The sequence below is a fragment of the Typha latifolia genome, chromosome 7 (assembly GCF_019914945.1).
Source record: "Typha latifolia isolate L0001 chromosome 7, TyphaL0001v2, whole genome shotgun sequence".
In the NCBI taxonomy this organism is placed as follows: Eukaryota; Viridiplantae; Streptophyta; class Magnoliopsida; order Poales; family Typhaceae; genus Typha; species Typha latifolia.
The window spans coordinates 5,345,553-5,371,628 of NC_133092.1; the positions used below are offsets into that span (position 1 = coordinate 5,345,553).

Consider the following 26,076-nt stretch of genomic DNA (forward strand, 5'->3'; position numbering starts at 1 on the left):
TTTAAGTCGGGCTCGGTTCGGGTTTGGATTTCGGATCCACAAACCCGACCCGAACTGAACCACTTATTTGGTGGGCTGTGGGGGTTAGCCCGAGCCCAATTCAATTAATTTGTGTGTTGATCACAGGGTGATACCCTCTGATGACCATAACCGGATCAGCTATGAAGAAAAGTCCCGAGCGTCATTTCGAGGTGACTTCTAGTTGATGTGGATCCACAGGGTTTAGACACATTGAGACATATGACAGCATAAATATTGAAAATATATTAATATGTTGAAACCGTGTAAGGTTACAAGTTGTGACATCTCTCCATTGTTATTATTTAGAGAGCATGCCTATTGCATTTCGTCATGGATATTGTTGCTTTTAGTTTAATTTATTCAGCATTAATATGATTTAAAATTATTTGGTTAGTGAGTGGATTCCACTCACTGAGCTATAGTTGTTGGCTCATGGGTTCTATTGTTTTTGTATTTGTTTATCTATTTCAGGTAATAGTCAGCGGGGCGACTGAGCGAGATGTACCCGGACTCCACATCCACTTAGGATTTACCTATTTACCTTTCCGCTCTTTTAGATTTTTATGCTTTAGATTAGAAGTTTTATTTATTTAGTTTAGAGACTCAAAAACTTTAACATTGTTTTATCTATATTGCAATTAGTTATACAATTTAATAAAGCACATTCTCATTTTGTTTATTTATTTTGCCATCGTACACGTAGAGAGTATTAATAAGGCTTCGTGCATCTCAAGCATATTGAGATGCATGGCCGGTCATGATTCCTATTTTGGGTCGTGACAGTGTTGGTATCAGAGCTAAAATTTTTGTCATTTTAAACACCCTTAGAATTGTGTGGAGGTCCGGTGGCATAAGCTCAGGTTTGTTATGAAATTTTTATTATATTCGGTAAAATTTTTCTTATCTCATTTATAAATCTTGAAGGGACAATATGTACACGCGTCGTCGTCGACGAGGAGTTGCGGCTCAGAGTTTATATCATCGACAGGAGTAGGGAGCAAGAGTTGGCTCCTGCACAAGCGCCAACTCTTGCACCTACTGCTATTCCTGGTTCGGGATTAGAAACTGCTCCTTACCCTGCCCAGATCACCACTCCTGCCCCAGTTCCTGCTACTCATACAGTGGTGTTAGTGCTTCAGACCCTTCTTTAGGCCGTTAGAGGACAGCCATCGCAGACTCCGGCTACATTAGAGTCAAGGCCCCTTAGTTTAGATAGGGGTACAGTGTTTGAAAATTTTTTGAAGGCATCTCCACCTACTTTCAGAGGGACCACTGATCCGATACAAGCAGAGGCATGGCTGCTGCGAATCGAGAAGATATTACGAGTATTAGATTGTTCAGAGGATCAAAAGGTTGCTTTGACGACCTATATGTTTGAGGATTGGGCAGAGCATTGGTGGCGGATGATTGAGCGCCAGTACATTGGACGAGAGAAGGAGCTGACTTGGGGAAACTTTAAGAAGATTTTCTTCGAGAAGTACTACCCTCGGGCCTTAAAGAAGAAGAAGCATGATGAGTTCTTTGAGCCGAGACAAGGAGGCATGTCAGTGGTGGATTTTGAGGCGAGGTTCACCGAGCTGTTGCGATTTGTTCCACATATAGCAGCAAGCGAGGAAGAGAAAGTTAGCTTCTTCGAGGGTAAGTTGCGGCCAGCCATCAGAGATAGGATATCACTATTCTAGTGTCAGACACTTCCAGAAATGGTGTCTAAGGCACTCCTCGCCGAGAGAAACATTGGGGAGCTTCGCCAAGAACGAGAACAGCAACATCCATAGAAGAAGCCGAGGAGGTACCAGGAGCAAAACTGAGGAGGTGGTCAGTCGTCTCGACAGCCCTTGAGGGCCGGGAGTGGACCAAACCCTTCTAGGGGAGGTCTCAAACAGAGTCAGCCTAAAAATTGTACGAGGTGTGGACGCTCACATTCGTCTAGTGTTGGGTGCAATGGAGCACCACGAAGCTGCTACAACTGTGGAAGACCCGGCCACTTAGCGAGAGATTGCAGAGCACCACGTGGGGGATGGCGTCCGACTTATCAGCAGGATCAACAGCATCGACCGTCCCAGTCAAGCACAGCGAACAATAGGCCTCCAACAAATAGCGGAAATCCAGGAGCGAGGCCAGAGAATAAAGGAAGAATTTATACCTTGACGCAGGAAGAGGCTGAGCACTCACCATCCGTGGTGCAAGGTACACATCTATTTCTTCCATACCAGCTAAAGTCCTTATTGACTCTGGAGCCTCTCATTCTTTTGGTTCACCTGATTTTCTTTCCTTATTACCTATTGCACCTGAGATTATGGAATCATATTTAGCAGTGACTACACCCATAGGGAAGACCATACTTTTAAATCTTATCTGCAGATCTTGTTTAGTAGAGATAGACAGTCAGAAACTTTCAGTAGATCTTATTTGTCTACACATGCATGATTTTGATATTATACTGGGTATGGATTGGCTATCTGCACATCATGCTATAGTGGATTGTAGAATGAAAATGGTTACATTTTCTATCCCGGAGAAGCTAGAATTTTTCTTTTAGGGTGAGCGAAAGATTCCTACGACCAGTATTATCTCAGCACTTCAAGCAGATCGATTAATGAAGAAAGGATGCCTAGGCTTTTTGGCATCGGTAGTGGGCGTGGAGCGTGCAGAGAAGGAGATTCATGAACTTCAAGTGGTAAATGAATTTCCAGATGTTTTTCCTGAAGATCTACCTGGTCTTTCACCCGATAGAGAGATAGACTTCACCATAGATCTGCACACTGGCACTGAACCAATATCAAAGGCACCCTACAGGATGGCACCAGCAAAACTTAGAGAGTTGCAGACCCAACTTCAAGAGTTGCTAGATTTGGGTTTTATTCGTCCGAGTGTATCACCTTGGGGAGCACCAGTTTTATTTGTAAAGAAGAAAGATGGATCGATGCGTCTTTGCATTGATTATCGGGAGTTAAATAAAGTCACTGTGAAGAACAGGTATCCACTACCCCGGATTGATGATCTTTTTGATCAACTGTAAGGCTCTCAGGTCTTTTCAAAAATCGGTTTGAGGTCTGGCTATCACCAATTGAAGATCAAGAATGAAGATATTGCAAAGACAGCATTTAGGACTCGCTATGGCCATTATGAGTTCTTAGTGATGCCTTTCGGTCTTACAAATGCACCTGCAACTTTTATGGACTTAATGAATCGGATCTTCAAAACCTTTTTGGACCAGTTTGTTGTGATATTCATTGACGATATATTGATCTATTCCAATAGCAAAGAAAAGCATGAGGAACATCTGAGGACAATACTTCAAACTCTTCGTGAGGAAAAGCTTTACGCCAAGTTTAAGAAGTGTGAGTTTTGGTTGGATGAGGTGGCGTTCTTAGGACATATAATCAGCAAGGATGGAATCAAGGTAGATAAAAAGAAGATCGAGGCTATTAGCAAATGGCCGAGGCCTACTTCAGTATCTGAAGTACGTAGTTTCCTTGGATTGGCAGGCTATTATAGGAGGTTTGTGAAGGGATTTTCACGGATTGCCTTGCCACTTAGTCACCTCACCAAAAAGGGGGTGAGATTTGAGTGGTCAGATGATTGTGAAAATAGCTTCCAAGAGCTCAAGTAGAGATTGATTTCAGCTCCTATCCTTTCACTTCCGATAGAGGGCGATAACTTTGTAATTTATAGTGATGCATCCCGACAGGGTCTCGGTTGTGTTTTGATGCAGCATGGAAATGTGATAGCTTATGCATCTAGACAACTTAAGATTCATGAGAAGAACTATCCTACTCATGATCTTGAGTTGGCTGCGGTGGTTTTTGCACTAAAGATTTGGCGTCACTACCTTTATGGAGAATCTTGCGAAATTTTCACTGATCATAAAAGCCTCAAATAAATTTTCACTCAGAAAGAATTTAATTTGAGGCAGCGCAGGTGGCTAGACTTAATCAAGGATTATGATGTTAGTATCAATTACCATCCTGGGAAGGCAAATGTGGTACCCGATGCTTTGAGCAGAAAATCATCAGAGGGGCACTTATCAGCACTTACTTGTCAGCAATGCATTATTGAAGAATTTAGATGCCTGAAGATTGAAGTAACATCAAATCCAGAGAGAGTAGCTATTTGCAGCCGGCTAGTGGTCAAACCTACACTTTTAGATCGCATCCAGGCTGCTCAGTTAGAGGATGCCAACCTTAAGAAGATTTTGGAAGGATTAGAAAAAGGAGAAGTTCATGGCTATTCGAGATCAGATGAAGGACTAGTCAAGTACCAGAATCGAGTCTGTGTCCCAGCCAGTGAGGAATTAAAGAATGAAATTATGTCAGAGGCGCACAGTTCAGAATTCAGTATCCACCCAGGTAGCACAAAAATATATAGAGATTTGCGAGAAAACTTCTAGTGGAATGGCATGAAAAAGGACATAGCTAACTTTGTGGCCAGATGTCTCATTTGTCAGCAAGTCAAAGTTGAGCACCAAAAGCCTGCAGGGATGTTACAACCTTTGCCTTTATCGGAATGGAAGTGGGAGGATGTGACTATGGATTGTCTCGGGACTCCCCCGCACTAGATCGAATCATGATGCAATTTGGGTGATCGTGGACAGACTAACTAAGTCCGCTCACTTTTTGGCCATTCATATGATTTACTCTTTAGATCGTCTTGCACAGCTTTATATTAGAGAGATTATTCGACTCCATGGCACACCTTTGTCTATCGTATCTGATCGAGATCCTCGTTTTGTTTCTAAATTCTGGTGGAGCCTTCATTCAGCTATAGGCACACGTTTGAGATTCAGTTCAGCTTATCACCCGCAAACTGATGGACAATCCGAGAGGACTATTCAAACCCTTGAGGATATGTTGCGAGCATGTTCTTTGGAGTGGAAGGGAAATTGGGATGATCATCTTCCACTCATGGAGTTCTCATACAATAATAGCTACCATTCGAGTTTAGGGCTAGCACCTTACGAGGCGTTACAGATCTCTACTTTGTTGGTTTGAGGTTGGCGAAAGATAATTATTGGGACCTAATATAGTACAAGATGCCAGGCAGAAAATTGTTAAAATCAAGGAAAAGCTTCTTGCAGCTCAAAGCTGTCAAAAGAGCTATGCTGATAACCGAAGAAGAAACCTTGAGTTTCAAGTGGGTAACATGGTTTTCCTAAAGGTGTCACCTTAGAAAGGATTAATTAGGTTTGGTAAGAAAGGCAAGTTGAGTCCTCGCTTTATTGGACCTTTTGAGGTGTTAGCGCGCATTGGAGAGGTGGCATATCAGATAGCACTGCCACATAGGTTATTTAAAGTGCATAATGTCTTCCATGTATCTATGTTGAGAAAGTATGTGCCTAGTGCAGACTATGTGATCGACTTCGAGCCTTTGGAAATTCGAGAAAATTTATCTTATGAAGAGCAACCGGTGGAAATTCTAGAGACTCAGCAAAGAACTCTTCGAAATAGGGTAATCTCCTTCGTGAAGATATTATGGCAAAACCATAAGCCAGAAGAAGCAACTTGGGAGCGTGAAGATGAAATGAGGGAAAAGCATCCAGGGCTATTTTCTCAATCTTCATAGCGTCTATTACGGTATTACCTTATCCTTTTATTACACTAATCTTAATTTCGAGGACGAAATTTCTTTTTGTTGGGAATAGTTGTCGAACTAGAAAAAAAAAATTAGGGGTTGAGAGAGGAGGATGCACGTGCAGCCTCTCCCCTCTCCCTCTCTGGCACGCGACTAGGCGCAAAGAGAAATTGCGCCTAATCCGGATTGGATTAGGTCTGGATTTCCCTTCTAATCTATAAATTAAACCCTAATTCTCTCTCTCTCCTCAAAACCCCCCCAGCCTCCTTCCCCTCCTTCGTTTTCTTATTTGCTCTCACCGTCGGAGTTGTTGCTCTGGAATCAGATCGCCGGAGCATTGCCGGAGGAAATTAGGACCACCACACTCCTCCCCGGTGAGCCCTCTCTTATCCCTCTAGTTTAATTTAAATTTAAAGAGATAGATTAGAAATACCTAATTCGAGGAATTCGGCCTTGTCGGCAAATCAGGTCGGCCGGCGGCTTCGGGTCGCAATCGCATCGTCACCGGAGGCTTCGTGCTCCAAGCCAGTGTCGGTGATATTTTCTAGGGAGCCCTCGTGGCTCCAATCGACGCCGACCTCGGCGTCGGCCGTCAGTGGTGAGTTTTCCTCCACCTCGTGAGGACGATGAAGAGAGAGAGAGAGAGAGAGAGAGAGAGGGAGAGAAGAGGTTGAAAGTGGTCGAGAATGGGTTGCCGGTGAGGGGTCGCCGGCGATCACCCTCTCCTTTAGTCCTCTTCTCACGTCGGTCGCGAGAGGGAAGAAAGGGGTTGGCTGGGCTCGGGTTAAACCCGAGCCAACCCCTTTTTCCTTTTAAGCCGGGTTCGGTTCGGGTTTGGATTTCGGATCCACAAACCCGACCCGAACCGAACCACTTATTTGGTGGGCTGCGGGTTAGCCTGAGCCCAATTCAATTAATTTGGCCGGGCCTCGGCCCCACCCGATTTAATTGGTTTCCTTTTGGATTGGGCCGGGCCAACAACAACCCAGCCCAATCCAATAGGTGGGTTAAACCCATTTTAGTTTTTCTTTTAGTTTTTTTTAAATCTTAGAAATATTATTATTATTCAAATTAAAAATTTGATTATTATTTCTTATTTTAGGTGGTGATTTTTAGTACGTGAGCTAGAGATTTGAGATTTCAGTTGTCTTACCTAGACTTAGGTGAGTGGGTTCTGTCAGAATTAAAAAAAAAAATTTTAGGGTTGAGAGAGGAGGGTGCACGTGCTCTGCACGTGCAGCCCCTCCCTTCTCCCTCTCTGGCACGCGACGGAGCGCAGATAAGGATGGATTTCATCTAATCCGAATCGGATTAGATTTGATCCTTTTCTAATCTATAAATTAAAACCCTAATCTCTTCTCTCTCTCTCTGCTTAACCATCTCAACCCTCTCCTCTCTCTTCTTTCTCCTTTCTTTCGCTTTCTTCCTCCTTTACCGACAGAGTCACGCCGTGGAATCGGCCTACCAGAGCGTCGTCGAAGCCATCGGAGACCACCACGTGACTCCTTCGTAAGCCTTCTCCCACCCCTCAAAGTTAATTAAAGAATAATAGGGTTTAGTGAAAATACCTAATTTGGGGATTTCGGCTCCACCGGCAAATCTGGCCGGCCGGTGGCTTTAGGTCGCAGCCGTTCCATCTGGAAGCATCTTGCCGTTGGCCTTGTGCCGTGGGCATTCACCGTTGGAACCCTCGTGGCTCCGGTTGCCGTCGGTCATGGGATCGACCGCCGTATGCGGGTTTTCCCCCACCTCGCGATGATGGCGCCACCGTATGGGTGTTGGGGAGTTGAGGGTGCGGTCGGCGAACCGTCGGTGCGGTGGCCGCCGGCGCCTTTCTCTCTCTCTTTTCCTCTCTCTCTCTCTCTCTCTGGTTTGGAGAAGACAGACTCGGGTTGCCCGAGTCTAATCTTCTCTCTTTTAGTGTTTGGATTCGGGTCGGGTTGGATCCGAATCAAAGGAACCCGACCCGGTTTCATTAGCTAATTGGATTGGGCCTTGGCCCAATCCATTTAGATGATAGTTGGGTGGGCTGCGGGCCAACTGCAGCCCAGCCCAATTGATTTGAGCTTATTTTAGCCCAAATTAATTATTTTTTTGGGATAAATTATAGAAATTTTTTAATATTTGTTTTAATTAAAATTTTGATTATTATTTATTATTTAAGGTGGTGATTTTTAGCATGTGAGCTAGAGATTTGAGATTTCGGTTGTCTTACCTAGACTCAGGTGAGTGGGTTCACTCACATGTTTATTTTATTGTATTTCGTATCTTAGTCAGACCATGTAAATTTTCTGTGTGCAATTTATTTATTTCACCCTTACGTGTAAAAAAATTAAATTATTGCAATTTCTGTGTGCAAATCTATTTATTTCATCCGTACATGCGAAAATTTAATTGTTATATTTTCTGTGTGCATTTAATTATTATATTCAGTGCATCACCATACTTCGTGCAAATATTGAAATTTGTGAAAAGAAAAATGAGACTAGTATTGGTACGACTTAGAATGGGATCCGTATAAATCGCTTGCGATTTTCCGTGGTGACTTAAGTCTATCTGGAAGTCCAAGGGAAAGTCTTAAATTAGATCACTGCGGTGACTTTCTTAGGTGACTCTGGCGGGGTTAGCGAACAGTCCTAGGATGAATGAGAAAATTTCCTAGGTGACTCTAACTTCTCTCAATGGTTAGAGGAAAAGACAGAGTGTTGATCACAGGGTGATACCCTCTGATGACCATAACCGGATCAGCTATGAAGAAAAGTCCCGAGCGTCATCTCGAGGTGACTTCTAGTTGATGTGGATCCACAGGGTTTAGACACATTAAGACATATGATAGCATAAATATTGAAAAAATATTAATATGTTAAAACCGTGTAAGGTTACAAGTTGTGACATCTCTCCATTGTTATTATTGTTATTATTTATAGAGTATGCCTATTGCGTATCATCATAGATATTGTTGCTTTTAGTTTAATTTATTCAACATTAATATGATTTAAAATTATTTGGTTAGTGAGTGGAATTCACTCACTAAGCTATAGTTGTTGGCTCATGGGTTCTTTTGTTTTTTGTATTTGTTTATTTATTTCAGGTAATAGTCAGCGGGGCGACTGAGCGAGATGTACCCGAACTCCACCTCCACTTAGGATTCACCTATTTACCTTTCTGCTCTTTTAGATATTTATGCTTTAGATTTGAAGTTTTATTTATTTAGTTTAGAGACTCAAAAACTTTAACATTATTTTATCTTTATTGTAATTAGTTATACAATTTAATAAAGCACATTCTAATTTTGCTTATTTATTTTGCCATCGTACATGTAGAGAGTATTAATAAGGCTTTGTGCATCTCAAGCATATTGAGATGCATAGCCGGTCATGATTCCTATTTTGGGTCGTGACAGGTTCACTCACATGTTTATTTTATTGTATTTTGTATCTTAGTCAAACCATGTAAATTTTCTGTGTGCAATTTATTTATTTCACCCTTACGTGTAAAAAAAGTAAATTGTTGCAATATCTGTGTGCAAATCTATTAATATGTTGAAACCGTGTAAGGTTACAAGTTGTGACATCTCTTCATTGTTATTATTGTTATTATTTAGAGAGCATGCCTATTGCATATCGTCATGGATATTGTTGCTTTTAGTTTAATTTATTCAGCATTAATATGATTTAAAATTATTTGGTTAGTGAGTGGATTCCACTCACTAAGCTATAGTTATTGGCTCATGGGTTCTATTGTTTTTGTATTTGTTTATCTATTTCAGGTAATAGTCAGCGGGGCGACTGAGCGAGATGTACCCGGACTCCACCTCCACTTAGGATTTACCTATTTACCTTTCCGCTCTTTTAGATTTTATGCTTTAGATTAGAAGTTTTATTTATTTAGTTTAGAGACTCAAAAACTTTAACATTGTTTTATCTTTATTGCAATTAGTTATACAATTTAATAAAGCACATTCTCATTTTGTTTATTTATTTTGCCATCGTACACGTAGAGAGTATTAATAAGGCTTCGTGCATCTCAAGCATATTGAGATGCATGACCAGTTATGATTCTTATTTTGGGTCGTGACAAATATGTTGAAACCGTGCAAGGTTACAAGTTGTGACTCTATTTTGTTATCATTGTTATTATTTTAAGAGCATGTCTATTGCATATTGTTATGGATATTATTGCTTTTAGTTTAATTTTATTCAGCATTAATATGATTTAGAATTTTTTAGTTTTCGAGTGGATTCCACTCACTGAGCTATAGTTGTTGGCTTATTGATTCTTTTTTTTGTATTTATTTATCTATCTCAGGTAATAGTCAGCGGGACGACTGAGCGAGATGTACCCGAACTCCACCTCCACTTAGGATTCACCTATTTACTTTTCCGCTCTTTTGAGATTTTATGCTTTAGATTAGAAGCTTTATTTATTTAGTTTAGAGACTTAAAAATATTAACATTGTTTTATGTTTTTTTGCAATTAGTTTTAAATTTAATAAAGCAGATTTTCATTTTATTTATTTATTTTGCCATCGTACACGTAGAAAGTATTAATAAGGCTTCGTGTATCTCAAGCATATTGAGATGCATGGCCGGTCATGATTCCTATTTCGAGTCGTGACAATTTCATTATATTATAGTGTTCAATCATTGATATTGGTTTTAATAAATGTATTCAATCATGTTATGCGTTGAATTTAACTATTGTTTTATTTTTAAATAGGTCATTTATAAAATAATCTAAAGATAAAGTATTATAATGCAACGATGGCCGTCCCACCATTGGCACAAGGTGTGCTGAGCGGCATGCCCCACCATGCCAGCGGCACACCCCTATGTGCCACTGGCACGTATTTAAAATATTTTTAATAAACTTTTTAGGATAATTAAAGATGTTTTTCGGTCTTCGATATATTAATATTTATTTTTTGGTTTAAATATATGTATTGTTTAAAACCTACATCATAATATTTTATCTTTAGATATGTCATTATTAAAGATAAAGCAATAGCTAAATATAAATATTATTCAACACATACTATGATTGAAGACATTCATTAAAACTAATTTTAATGATTAAACACTCCATAATATAATTGAACACATAATTTTAATCGATAATAATTTAATAATTAAAATTAATATCTAGTTGAATGTAAAATGACGAGGAGAATCAAATACTTCATTTGTCGCCACAAGAATAACATGAGAATATTGCATTAAATACTGCTGATATTCTTCAAAACTCAATTCACTAATAGTATTGCTTATTGTAACATTTCACATAGTCTTTATACAATTAGAAATTTTATAATTCTCCTATGATATGATATATGCATGGAAATGAACAATACCGGCATAGACACAAACGTACTATAAGGATATGCAAATTGTAGATATAGAGTATAATAATGGTGTTCTAGCTTTAGTGGGTGTGATTGATATGATGATAATTATAATGAACTAATATTATCCTGTGGGTGCACCCCTCCTAATGTCTTGCTACCTACAGACTCAAATCCTCTGTAAAAAGAATACTTCTTTAAGAAAGTTATGTAACAAGGACGCATGTCTCATCTTCATTATCATCGTCACCAGACTGAGTCTCGTTATTATCATCATTACAGTCACCATTATCACATCTAGTCTCATTATTATCAATTTTTATCTTAAGCGTTTTAAACGATCAATTGATCAATTGATTTGATAATGACCGATGAAAATAGAAAAAATTTAAAAAAACAATAACTCCACATGCCAATGACTGGCACAGGGCGTGCTGACTGGCACGGCCATCCATGCTATAATGTAAGTTTTAATACATATATTTAAGCTAAAAATCAAAAATTGATATACTGAAGATCCAAAAACATCTTCAAATATCTTTAAAATTTTATTGAAAATATTATAAATGTGTGCCAGCGGCACGTAAAGGCATGCCACTAGCATAACCATCGTTGATCCTAATAAGGTTTGTCGTGCTGATAAGAAAACGACACTTGGCATGGGCTGTGCTAGTGGTACAACCCTGTGCTGAGGAACATTGACAAGCATGGAGGAGTGTCGCACCATCACGGCAAGCATGTCAACTTATGTCGACTGACACAAGTCAAGTGATGCTCCAAAATCTCCAATAAGGTCAAATAACCTATTAAAAGTTAGTGGTGATGCTCCAATAAGCCAATAACCCATTAAGGGTTAGTTTTTTTATCTCTTTAAATGTCAGTTGACAGCCTACTTTACTAAAATTAGAACAAAAAAAAAGACGGTGAAAAAAAAAAGAGAGGAAATTTCCTCTTCAAATGTAAAAGGATGTAGATTGCAGAGAATCAAGAGGACCCATTGCTTGATGATGTGGGAGATACTCCTCAATAGATTATGTGAGATGTTGAGATGTTACAACGGGCAATACTATTAATAGATAGGTTTTGAAAATTATTGACAGTATTTGACGTCACATTCTCGTGTTATTCTTATGTCATAAATGAAGTCATTGATCCTCTTCATAATTCTATATACAAATTAGGTTTGATTTTAACTACTGAACTATTATTAATTAATGAATGTATTCAATCATATTATATGTTGAATAATTTTTCTATTTGACAATTGCTATATATTTAATAAAATATATCATTTACAAAAATACTCTTAAGAATAAAAGACTCTAATATATGCTTTAATACATATTAAAAAATGTTTTAAAGACATATCAATACATGCCGATGGCATGTCGCATGCTGACCCAGGATTGACATGGAAAAACTTGACTGCATATACAAACTTAAAAAATTACATTATTAAGATAACTATAAGAACAAAATTATCATCAATCCTCTAACTGCATACACTAATGATGCTTACTTTCAAGTAGATGACAACCTCCCCCAAATAGAAGTGCTAATGTAATAACAAATGTTTTATCCTTGGAGATTTACCAAGGTTTTAAGTGCCACAGGCCTATTGGCAAAGCATAAGTCAGCACAATATCACACCAACACAGCATATAGCACGTTCTAGTGTGCTTGTGTAATTGTCATGCCATATAGGTGCCTTTGTACAGTGCCAACACAGTACATGGCTCTCTTACATCCATGGCAATGTAAAAAATAAAAGAAGATAAACTGCTACCAGAAACATTCTTACCTATGCAACTCAATCTTTGACATGCTACCTAATATAAATAATTGCAATCAAGGGGAAGCCTTTCAAAAATAATGTTTCAATTAGTCCCTTAGGATGTACATTGTAGAAATGAGGTTATAGAAACACCAAATTGTTTCTGGTAACATGTAATACAAATTCTTTCTTTTAACTTCAATGAAATCTGCTCACTGTTATGTTGATCAATGTTCCTCCACAGTATCATGTTTTATTTCACACATAGAGGAAAGAAGGTTATGAGGTTATGAATAGCAGTACCTATTCTCTCCACTTCTTGTACTTCATAAAAATGAATTCCATCTGGCTTCTGCGCATGAGCAATAAATCTTGACGTATAGTGGTTCAGACCAACAAAATCAATTGAATTCTTAAGCAGTTCTTTATCTTTCTCTGTTAATTTTGGGAGGTGATCTCCTAGTCTCTGCCGCATAACTGCAGGATAGTCACCATAGAAGATCGGATCCAAATACCTAAAAATAAAATATGGTAGTAGTGAAATCTCTCATAAAGATCCAAGCATATAAGACGAACAGAAGTACTAAGCATCGTATTTCAACTATGTATAAGGAATATTACATATATAGAAGCAAAAACAAGTCAAACAAAATCTTTCAACTTTGGCCTCTTTGATTGAAAAGTAGATGGAAAATTGATCAGCTCAATCAGAAAATTAAATTAAAGAAAAAGGGACCCTTTAGATTTAATATTATTTTAATAAAAATATTTTAATATCTGGTTCAAACTATTTACAGTTTTAGGTTTCTCTCTCTCCACGAATGGGAGAGTGCTGAGTTGGCTACTAGGTAAGAGACACTGAAACTTTCAGCATTTCTACCAGGACATAAATGCAGTTTGCCGGGGATGCTTAAAGACTTTCGGCATCTTTAACCCTTCGAATGAGATAGAGATGGAAGCAGGCAGGTAAGATTGAACAAGGCAAGGGAAAAATTTCACAATTCATCAATTTGCCTGGCTGATACCTTACATTATTGGAGCATTTTAGTGCTGGGAATCTGACTCGTCGTTCTAGCCTTCTGGAAAACAATGCTTCCTTGGCTGTGTGGAATATGGATAAGCATTATGGAAGAGATTGACAATCCCAAATTCTTTTACCCCACTCACTAGCTAATATTGGAACATCTAAAGTTGAAAGAGGAGGGAGAGGTGAGGTGAGGACCTTCAAATTTGATGTTACAATCTTCAGACAAGAAAAAACTTTGATCTCTCCTCAATAAAGTCTCTGAAAGTCGCTGAAATTTTCAGCAACTTTATGTTGGCTTAATTTCATAGAGATGCTGAAATTACTATTTGCTGGTGCCATTTCATGACCTTCTGGCCCAAACCAGCACTGCCAAACATTTCCTTGGGTCCTCCACATCGTCAACAACATATACAACAGTTGGTATAGCTGAGATGAGGATATTGAAATAGATGAAGTAAGGGGGCTACCATAGAAAATAGGATAAGAAATGAGTGTACCCAAAATAAATTAGGGTTCCACCTATATATGTCAAGTTACATGAGAATTGGTTGAGATGGTTTGGACATGTGCAAAGGAGATTGTATGATGCATCGCTTAGAGGATTCAATTTATTGAGATAGAAGGCGCCTTAAGAGGAAAAGGAAGACCAACAATGTCATGGGAGGAAGTATATAGAAAAGACATGATACCACTCAATTTAACACAGAAACTTATATCAAATAGAGCTAAATGGAGGAAAAATATCCATATAGTCAAACCCAAATAGTTGGAATTTCTTGGCTTGTTGTTCCTGTTGCTGTTATTGTTGGTGTTGTATGATTTTAAGATTAGGATAATAATAACTATTTTGATATGTTTCCTTTGGATTCTAATGTTATTTTCACTATCTATTTTGTGCTCAGCTAGTTCATAACTAAGGTCTCTAGAGTTTAGAGTACTAAAACTTTGGTCTCTATAGATTTTAGATGTAATAGATGATAATCACAGATTCAGAGGCAAGTAGTATCCTTCCCTATCTATCTTACTATCCACCATATTCGCACTGGCATGAGTCTCATGCATTAGGATGCCTTGCTCTCTATCTACTATATTTAGTAATAAAAGTTGGAAGTGTATTTATATGGACATGAGATTACCATTAAGTAATATTGTAACAACCCAGAATTTCAAAAATAAATAAATATATAAATAAGAAATTAGAAATAATTATTTAGATAATGAGGGATTTAGTCTTATCTTTTATATTTTAGGATTTGGATTAAATTAAATTAACATTTTTTATTAGGTATATCTTTAAGTAAGAAAAGAGATTAGAATCCCTATCCTGTCAAAACTTCTATATTTTTCATATATAAAAAGAGAGGCTTAGAAAGAAAAACGCCTAGGTTTCATGGCGTCGAGAAAAAAAGATCAAGTCTTATCTGAGATCCGGATAAAGAGGGAAGAAAAAGAAAAAGAAAAGAAAGAGGAAGTTAATGGTAGGGCGGCACTGCTACAGTACCGAGATGAGGAGGCTGTCATCTCCTACCTCCTCATCTAAATTTTTTACATTCTTACTTTGTCGGAGCAACCATTGATGTAATTGGCCATCGGGGAGTTGCTGAAGTGAGCGAATAACATCAAACAAAACTCATCATCTCTCGGAATCAATTTTATCTTCTTTACATCTATAGCTTGCTATTATCGATTCTATTAATTGGGCTTCGTCAAAGTCATTCGTCGACCAATGATCTCTGATCGACCTCACGTCTACCCAAGAAGCTTTGCTATATGGTTCTCGTCACATTCGTCGACCAATTATCTTTCACCATGTATGATTCCTTTAACGGCTCTTGACTTCACTGTCAGCCACGATCGTTGTCTCGCTGTGCCAATACCAGCCAATCTCACCCCCCCAGTTGCCCTCTTGCTTTTGAACCTAGTCCTAAGCCATCAGTGTAACAACCCATAATTTTGAAAAAATTAAAAGAAATAGAGATAATCATATAGATAATGAGGGATTTCGTTTTATCTTTAATATTTTAGGATTGAGTAAATCAAATTAATCTTTTTAGGTATATATCTAAGATATTAGAATCTTTATCCTAATAGGACTCTTATTATATTTTTTTAACTATAAAATGGCCTAAAGAAAACCCTAGATGGGAGTTTAAGAGAAAAATGCAAGGGAGGTACTGAGATGAGAAAAAAGGAAAGGTCAAGAGAGTAAATCAGAGAGTGGAAAAAAGAAAAGAAAAGAAAAAAGAGAAAAAGAAAGAGAGATGAAATCATATAGAGAAATAGGGAAGAAGAGATAATAGAGAGAAAACAAAAAAGAGAAAATAAAAGAGAACGGCAATAGTGGAGCGCATATAAATCTGTGTAGAATCAGATTAGGATCCGAAAATCAAATTACTTTTGGATTAAGCGATCGAGGCAAATTATCACTTATATTTTTTTAAATTTTTATTATTCTAAAATAGAGTTGTTGAATTGAAAAATATCTCTTTTTATTTATTTTTATCATGTTCAATTTTATGATATAAGAAATTTTGATAAGATGATGTCAATTATGGTACATGATTTGAAAATTAATACATTTATTATTTTAAGGATTTTCATTAAATAATTAGAGTTGTTAAGATTATTTATATTTTATAGAAATCATATTTATTATTTTCGGAATAAAAAGAGATTATGATGTTTATATTTCTAACAGATTAGAAATATTTCAAAGGAATATCAGATTTATGAAAATATTTTTTATTTCCAAAAAATAAGATATAAATTAAAAATATTTCAATTTAAAGGAATTTCAAATCTATGAAAATATTTCATATTATTTTATTTTCGGAAAATATGATATAAGAAGAAATCTTTATTCTATATATATTTCAATTTAAAGGAATTTCGAATCTATGAAAATATTTAATATTATATTTTATTTGCAGAAAATAAGAAAATAATATTTAATATTTTCATAAATCTAAAATACTTTTTAATTGAAATATTTCTAGTCTGTTAGAAATATAAACATCATAATCCCATTTTATTCTGAAAATAATAAATCTGAATTTTCTATAATATATAAATAAACTTAACATCTCTAATTCTTCAATAAAAATCCTTAAAATAATAAATTTATTAATTTTCAAATCATGTACCATAATTGATATCATCTTACTAAAGTTTATTATCTCATAAATTTGAAAAGGATGAATAAATAAGAAGAGATATTTTCAATTCACCAACTTTATTTTATAATAATAAAAATTTAAGAAAATGCGAGTGGAAACTTGCCTCAAATCCTTTATTCTAAAAATAATCTGATTTTTGGATCCTAATCATAGTTTGCACAGATTTCGATGTGCTTCACTATTGCCTTCCTCTTTCATTTTCTTCTCTTATCTTTCCTCTCTATTCTCTCCTCTCTTTCTCTATATGTTTTCATCTCCCTTCATTCTTTTTTCTTTTTTCTAGGGTACGACCTTTACTGTAGGACTACTATAGTGCTGCCCCTGCTATAGATTAAAGACTTAGGCTCTGATATCATTCTATCACGCCCCGATTTCGAGAACATGATAGCCACAAATTTGTAGGATAAAATTTGAAGAAAACACAAAAGCTCAAATAATAATCAAATCCTAAAAATAGATTGACACAGCAAAAATGTACTCAGCCTTTAGAATCCTCACTAATCAGCTTCTTAAATTCCAATTAAATGATAAGTTCTTCATGAGTTAAATGCCCAGCAAGTAACCCACCCTACTAAGAATATGTCTAATGACAAATACCAACATGTGATATATATGGTAGTATAAACTGGATCATAATGATATATATAAGCCGTCTTGAAAATTAAATAATTTTCTCATCTCTTGTACTGAATTTCAAAATTCAATATATATTAAATTGAATTATAAATCATTCATCAAATCTCATATTGAATAAATCAGTTACTTCATTCAGAAGCAAAGTCATCGTGGAAGAAAAATGTGTATTTATGCCCATTACTTCATTCAGAAAGAAGTTTCGAGTACATAATGTCTGATAAGTTAAATCTTTTTCAATTATTCATAAAAGGAAAGAAAGTAAATTGAAAAATTAAAAAGAAGAGGAAAAGATAAGAAATATACCAGCCAAGCTGGAAATCAAGTCGTCTCGCAGTAGCTATCTTATCTTCGATTTTATCAGAAAAAGGCTCTGCCCATTCACAATCAAGAACTAGCCCTACTTCACCACCTTGTGCAGCCTACAGTAAGTAAAATAATATATTGATCCATGAAGTAAGCAATAACATAGGAAATGCATTCAAACAATTTCCAACAAATTTTATCACTAAGTTTTTAAGTAGTCAAAAATGACGAATGATGTTGGACAAGTTAAGGGCTAAGCCAACAATTACAAGACTACAAGGGAAACTTAAAGCAACGAGAATATAAAAGTGCACCTACCTTAAATTTCTTCCTGTATACAGCAACAGCTGCAGCATGAGCCAATAGTTGGTGATGTGAAACCAAATAAGGCTCGACAGATGCATTTTGACATCTTCCAGGAGCAAAAATTCCAAAGCCATAACCATTCACAGCAGTTTGAAGAGGTTCATTGATTGTTATCCAGTGCTTTACTCTGTCCCCAAAATTTGCGAAGCAAGCTTCTGCATACAATGCAAAATACTCCCTGTGACAAAATCAAGCACCAATTTCTTCTGAGTATACATGTGAAATGCACCTATTAATGAGCATTGCATATTTTTCTTATAAAAAAAGGAATTAACTGTGATGTTTTGCAGAAGAAGCAATTAGTAGCTTGCAAAACATTGTTTTTCTACCAAAGGTTTTTACTGATGTTTTGCACATGTTTTATCCCAACTTATATACAAATATTGGGTCAGACTTAACCAATTGAAAAGGTATTTTATGCAAAAGCGGGAAACTTTTGAAGTACTTACAAGCAAACAGATAAAACAATAGAAGCTAGACAAAGACCAACCATTACTATCATCTCCACATATAGATCAATGGGCAAATGTGCAATGATCTTATGCAGTTAAAGATTTCCAAATTAACAAAGAATTTTGATTTCGGTCATCTTAAAAGTGCTTCAATGACCATAAAAAATTGGATCAGAAACCACCTCAACTACTCAGTTAATTCTGGATAAAAATGTAACTCTCATGAATCAAATTGCCATTCAAAGATATTCACAAAAAACCTTATGCAATTAAATATGCCTTACAAAAGTATAATACAATGCCACTTTATGACTAATTCACCAAATGAATTTGTGTTGCTCAATCAAGAAATATCAACAAATAATGCTCCACAATGTCATTATGTTCCTTTCATGGAAAAGATGCAATATCCATTACAGAAAATTATTGTGCTTATTATAAACTTTAAAGAGCAAAAGAGACCTAACTATGAACCAAATATGAAGGCCAAACTTTATGTATGACAAACAGCCAAAAGATTTATGATTCTATTCAGTCTTAACGACTGAAAAACTAAACTCCCTCACTGCCCACCCAAGCTATCTGTTGATCCAGTTCCGAAATTCAGCAAAATGCTTGGTAAGATACAGATTTCAGATTACTAAAAACATTCCTCAGGGTGCATCACATAGTAGTACGCATCATATGGTAGCATACAATATTATTACAATAACAACATTTGCAAGAGAATTAAACATTTAATTGTGTACAAAAATATGCATCTTTCTCTGTTATAAAGTAAAGCATGTGGAATCCAACAAATCAGTACACACACCACAATTTTACTTTAGTGGACAAGAAATAATATGAAATTCTTTAGGCATCAATAATCCATATACATTTGTTTTCACCAATTATTATGAAGAGCTTGAGCAGAGAGAAAATTGAGAAGGATACTACTTGGGTTATTGTTAGATTATTTAGACAGATAACAAAAGCAATACTAATCTTTTTATGTGGAAAAGTATACACAGAGGACTTCTCCAGAACATGCAGAATCCTGATAACTATAGCAACTTACACAATTTTCTCAGATAGCCACCCTCCCATAGAACTATGTAGATTTTGAGGGAGATCCCAATGATATAAAGTTGCATAAGGCTGAATACCTGCAGCCAAATACATAAGTGGAGCACCATAGGCAACATTTGAAGGCATTAAATTAATCGTCAGCAACCTTTCTCCAGCAGGTAATTGATGAGATTGTTATAATAGGCAATCCCCTGTACACTGATCTTAGTTCCCAAGCCATCTGCAAGCATGATAAAAGAACATTAGGCCATAATTTACCAGTGCACATCAAGAGATTAGAATGAAAAAGAAAGAATTTATAGAAAAGATCCACAATTATATGATGATCTAGTAAATACTGGCAAGGCTATTATTTATTGGTGAACATTCATCATACAATAACATCGTTCCTCCAATAATTACTTGGCAAGTGGAAAGTCATAATTTAGTGAATATGAAGTAGGATAGCTGGTGGAAATTCTATAATTAATATCTAATTTATATCTTGGTAGATCTATACACTTTTGATCCATTGGTTTGGATTGGATGAAATTTATATTGGGTAAAACATTGGATGGTATGCAAGTTAATCATCTTTATCTGCTGTTGTTAGGTTGTTAGCATGACCTCCAATTTTGGCCGATCTCGATCCCAATCCCAGTCAAAACCACATTGGCTGGTTTCGATTGAGGTATCGACCGTTTTGGTCGATGCTCGATTAGTTTCGGGTGGGATTGGCCGTATCGACCGATCCTATTCAAAATGGGCTGGGATGGGTCAAATTCGACCCGAATCCGGCTTGGGGTACATCAATAATTGATATCCCCACCGGCCATCTCTCTCTCTCTCTCTCTATATATATATATATATATATTTTTTTTTTCTCTCTTCTCTTTTTTCTCTCTTTTATCTTCTTTCTCACCTCTTCCACCGGCGACCGAGTAGATCTTCAGCGACGTTCTCCGACCAAGATCCGATGACCTCGACCTCTGTTAACCTCGGGTGAGTTTTTTTTATTTTTTTATTTATTTTTTAGTTTTTAATTCTTCTCTCTCATTTCTCTCTCTTTCTATTTCTACAACTGTGGTGCTGCTGCAATTAAACAACAGTAATAGCACCTAATGATATACCTAATGGTGAGATCGTCTCATCTACATTTGCTAAGAAAAGTCAAGAAAGTATAGGGATAGAAGACAGAGAAACTGAGGATGTATATACATACCAGCAACATCATCAAAAGAATGTTACTTCACATGATTATGGTGTGTCGAATATTTATTGTTAGAAGCCATCACAAAATCTATATATTAATTATTATCCTCAATATCTTCAGACACAAAATCCATATAGTGATCATTATTGTTAAGACCAAAAAGAAAATAAAAAAAAAATTGGGTTGAGAGAGGAGGGTGCACGTGCTCTGCACGTGCAGCCCCTCCCCTCTCCCTCTCCGGTACGCAGCGGGAAAGAAGGGATTTCATCTAATCCGAATCGGATTAGATTTGATCCTCATCTAATCTATAAATTAGCCCTAATCCTCTCTCTCTCTTGAACCCCCAGCTCTCTTCTCTCTCTCCTTCCTCCCTTCTGTTGCTTCTTCCTCACCATCGGAGTCGTCGCCGTGGAATCGGCCAGCCGGAGCGTCGCCGGAGGAAATTGGAACCACCACACTCCTCCCCGGTGAGCCCTCTCTCATCCCTCTAGTTTAATTTAAAATTAAATAAGTAAATCCAAAATACCTAATTTGGGGGTTTTCGGCCTCGTCGGTAAATCTGGCCGGCCGGCGGCTTCGAGTCGCAGCTGCTACCTCTGGAAGCGCCTTGCCGTTGGCCTCGTGTCGTGGGCGCCACCGTTGGAGCCCTCGTGGCTCCTGGCCGCCGCCGTCGGTCATGGGATCGACCGCCGTTCGCGGGTTCTCCTCCACCTCACGAGGACGGCGGCACCGTATGGGTGTTGAGATGCCGGGTGCGGCCGGCGAACCTTCGCCGTGGCGGTCGCCGCGTCTTCCTCTTCTCTTCTTCCTTCTCTCTTTTCCTCTCTTTTTCTCTCTCTCTCTTCGGTTTGGGGAAGACAGACTCGGGTTGCCCGAGTCTGATCTTCTCCCTTTTAGTGATGGATTCGGGTCGGGTTGGATCCAAATCCAAGGAACCCGACCCGGTTCCATTATCTAATTGGATTGGGCTTATTTGGGCTTATTTTAGCCCAGCCCAATTGATTTGGGCTTATTTTAGCCCAAATTAATTATTCTTAGGTAAAATTGTATAAACATTTTTAATAATTGTTTTAATTAAAAATGTTATTGTTATTTATTATTTAAGGTGGTGATTTTTAGTACGTGGTGACTCACATGTAAATTTGAGATTTGAGATTTTGGTTGTCTTGCCTAGACTCAGGTGAGTGGGTTCACTCACATGTTTATTTTATTGTATTTCGTATTTTTGTCAGAACATGTAAATTTTCTGTATGCAAATCTATTTATTTCATCAGTACGTGCGAAAATTTAATTGTTTTATTTTCTGTGTGCATTTAATTATTATATTCAGTACATCACCATACTTCGTGCAAATATTGAAATTTATGAAAACAAAAATGAGACTAGTATTGATACAACCTAGAGAACAGTCCCGGTATAAATCGTTTGCGATTTTCCGTGGTGACTCAAGTCTATCTGGAAGTCCAGGGGAAAGTCCTAAATTAGATCACTGCGGTGACTTTCTTAGGTGACTCTGGCGGGGTTAGGGAACAGACCTAGGAAGTATGAGAAAATTTCCTAGGTGACTCTAACTTCTCTTAACGGTTAGAGGAAAAGACAGAGTGTATTGATCACATGGTGATACCCTCTGATGACCCTAACCGGATCAGCTATGAAGAAAAGTCCCGAGCGTCATCTCGAGGTGACTTCTAGTTGATGTGGATCCATAGGGTTTAGACCCATTGAGACATATGACAGTATAAATATCAAGAAGATGTTAATATGTTGAAAACGTGCAAGGTTACAAGTTGTGACATTCTCTATTGTTATTATTGTTATTATGTAGAGAGCATGCCTATTGCATATTATGATGGATATTGTTGCTTTTAGTTTAATTTATTCAGCATTATTATGTTTTAAAATTTATTTGGTTCGAGTAGATTCCACTCACTGAGCTATAATTGTTGGCTCATGAGTTCTATTTTTTTTTTGTATTTGTTTATTTATTTCAGGTAATAGTCAGCGGGGCGACTGAGCGTGATGTACCCGGATTCCACCTCCACTTAGGATTCACCTATTTACATTTCCGCTCTTTTAGATTTTGTGCTTTAGATTAGAAGTTTTTATTTTTATTTAGTTTAGAAACTCAAAAACATTAACATTGTTTTTATTTTAATTGCATTTAGAAATAAAATTTTAATATAGCACATTTTCATTTATTTATTTATCTTGTCATCGTATACGTAAAGAGTATTATTAAGGCTTCGTGCATCTCAAGCATATTGAGATGCATGGCCGGTCATGATTCCTATTTTGGGTCATGACAGTATACGTAGAGAGTATTAATAAGGCTTCGTGCATCTCAAGCATATTGAGATGCATGGCCGGTCATGATTCCTATTTTGGGTCGTAACAAAAAAAATAAAAAATACTAAGAGAAATAAAAATTAATAATTAAAATATTATATACCGGAGTTTGCCGGAGTTAGATCTACGTTGCCAGAGTTTGCTGGAGCTAGATCTCTCTATAAGAGAAACAATAGTTATATGGTAAGGAGAGAAAAAGAGAAAGAAAGAGTGAAAGAGAGAGAGTTCGGATTGGGCCTGGATCGGGATCGAGTTCGGCCAATCCTGATCCGGCGAACCATGATTATGATGATGAAGACCAAAGAAATTTATGAAAGTTAGTTTGGTATATATAAAAGTTTTGAATTTTGAGTAAGTTAGTACATTTTAAATTTTTAAGCTTCATATGTGAATAACTTTTATTTTCTTATTTCTTCTCATTTTTTTAAAATTTGTGAAAAAAAATCTGCATTTTTAAATAATATTTAAAATTTTACATCATTAAAAAATAATCTGATTCGTTATAAACTATCGATAGGGCTGATAGGGCCGATATCGATCTCGATCCTAATACCGAGAGAAATAAAAGAGGAAATGAATCAAGAGAATAACAAGAGCCTAATCCCTCATTTACTTCAAGAGTAACTTTTTTTTTATTTTGGAATACAATCCCTTATTCTAGAATAACATCTAATAAGAGCCTAATCCCTCGTTCACTTCAAGAGTAAATTTTTTCTTATTCTGGAATACAATCCCTTATTCTAGAATAACATCTAATAAGAGCCAAACTCGTTCACTTCAAGAGTAAATTTTTTCTTATTCTGGAATACAATCCCTTATTCTAGAATAACATCTAAACATCATAATAGTCATATTTTGTAATATAAATACTATTGATCAAAATTATATCTTATACCACACTAACCTAATTACTAATTTACCTTTGATATTTATTTCATCAATCTACTTTATCAAATCAAAGGGTATTTATCGTAATTTCATTAAAAAAAATTATCTTTTCCTTCACTTTATATCACATCAAAAGTAATTATTACACTCATATTCTAAAATACAAGTAAACATAGAATAATTATTCCTAAAATAAATCTCTCATTTTGATAATAACAAATAGGAATTGCTATTCCTATTTCAACTCTATTCCACATGTGAAGCCTAAGGGAAATTGCCCAATCATCTGATCGGAACTAAGCAAAGTCATAGAGATTTTCAACATTCAAGCCTTGTTATAAGGACTAGATTTTAGCTTTAGATTTTTCTTTAGACTCTTTCATATTAAGAATACTATTTTAAGAAAGAGTGATTTCCCTTCTGTCCTTTACTTTTTCTTATTATGTGATTTCCCTTCTGTCCCTTACTTTTTCTTATGATGTCACCAATCGGAAGAAAATAGTGTTAAGGAGCACATCAGATAGTTTTACCATATTTGAGTCAATCATGAGGGTCTATCAATGTAGACTTGGAAAGCTAACTTAGGAGAGTTCCATAGGCCAAGTTCACCCTATTACGAGCCCATTAGCCTAACATAGGTTATACTTTTTCTCTCTTAATGTCTTTTATTAGTTCACCGTGAACTTTGATTATTATAAAAATTGTCTTACTCTTGGAAGTTAGAACTATGTCACGACCCAAAATCAAAATTATGACTGGCCATGTACTTTATTACATTTAAGATATACAAAGCCTCAACTAATATTTTTTTAAGTCCCAAAATGACAAGAATAAAATTATGAACAACTAACTCTAATAAATATAATCCAACAAAAAAAAGACCAATGTCACTAATGTGTTTCCAATCAAACTAAAGTAACATATGGTTTAGAATAAAATGTCTAATATAATTGATGAATAAAATAGTAAAATCCTAAGTGGAGTTGGGGTCCCGATGCATCTCACAAAGTCGCCACGTTAACCAGAACCTTAAATATTAGAAGAGGAATTCTATGAGCTAACAACTATAGCTTAGTGAGAAGAATCCACTCAAAAGTCAAATAAATCCAAAATTTATAAATCTGACAATTCCACTAAGCATATTCTTAACAACAATAATAATAACAGCACAAATAATAATAACGTAAATCATAACTCATAACATGCTTCATGTCAATATGCTGAATTTATCTCAATATTAATATTAATGACATGTCTCAATGGGTCTGTGCTTGAGAATTCAATATCAACTAAAAGTCACCACAAGATATGCTCAAGTTATTTTCTTACTGGTTAGGATCACCAGGAGATGTCACTATATGATAAACGCAACCTATTATCTTCCTTTAAGGGTCACCAGAAGGTGCCATTATATGATAAACGTAATATGTCTCTTCCACTAACCATAGAAAAAATTAGAGTCATCTCAGAAAAATTTCTAATCTAGCTTAAGATTATTCTCTAATCGCACCAGAGTCATCTAAACAGATCATATACTAATCAAGAATAGGTCTGTCCTCTGAACTGTTCTCTAATCATGCTAGAGTTACATAAACAAATCATGTGCTAATTAGGTATAAGTCTGTTCCCTGGACTTCAAGACTCCTTAATCGCGCCAAGGTCATCTAAATGGATCATATGCTGATCAAGTTTAGATAGACATTTTCTAGACTTTATTGTAGATTTGAGTTATCACAGGGAGATGCACGAAAAATATCTAGCATGTGTCTGTTCTCAAAGTCATAACAAATATCAGTTATATTTTTCCACTAATATTCACGATCATTAAAGTTTGTTATTTTCATAAAGTATAGCGATGCTTTGAGTCAAACATTTTGCACACAAAACTATAATAATGTATTTGCACGTCGAA

At 36.3% G+C, this 26,076-nt stretch overlaps 1 protein-coding gene across 2 annotated transcripts in view; it reads right to left on the reverse strand.

The window, feature by feature from the left end:
- The window catches only part of LOC140792994 (beta-glucosidase 4), a 40,066-nt gene that overhangs the window by 6,800 nt on the left and 7,190 nt on the right, over positions 1-26,076 (reverse strand). Inside the window, exons 5-9 of one of the 2 annotated variants that reach the window (XM_073144290.1) lie at positions 19,884-19,958; positions 19,728-19,815; positions 18,168-18,393; positions 17,850-17,965; positions 13,011-13,222 (exon numbers count right to left, since the gene is read on the reverse strand). In XM_073144290.1, the coding sequence (XP_073000391.1) occupies positions 13,011-13,222; positions 17,850-17,965; positions 18,168-18,393; positions 19,728-19,815; positions 19,884-19,958 (717 nt within the window). The remainder of the gene's footprint in view (positions 1-13,010; positions 13,223-17,849; positions 17,966-18,167; positions 18,394-19,727; positions 19,816-19,883; positions 19,959-26,076) is intronic. The other variant, XM_073144291.1, reaches the window with a different exon arrangement.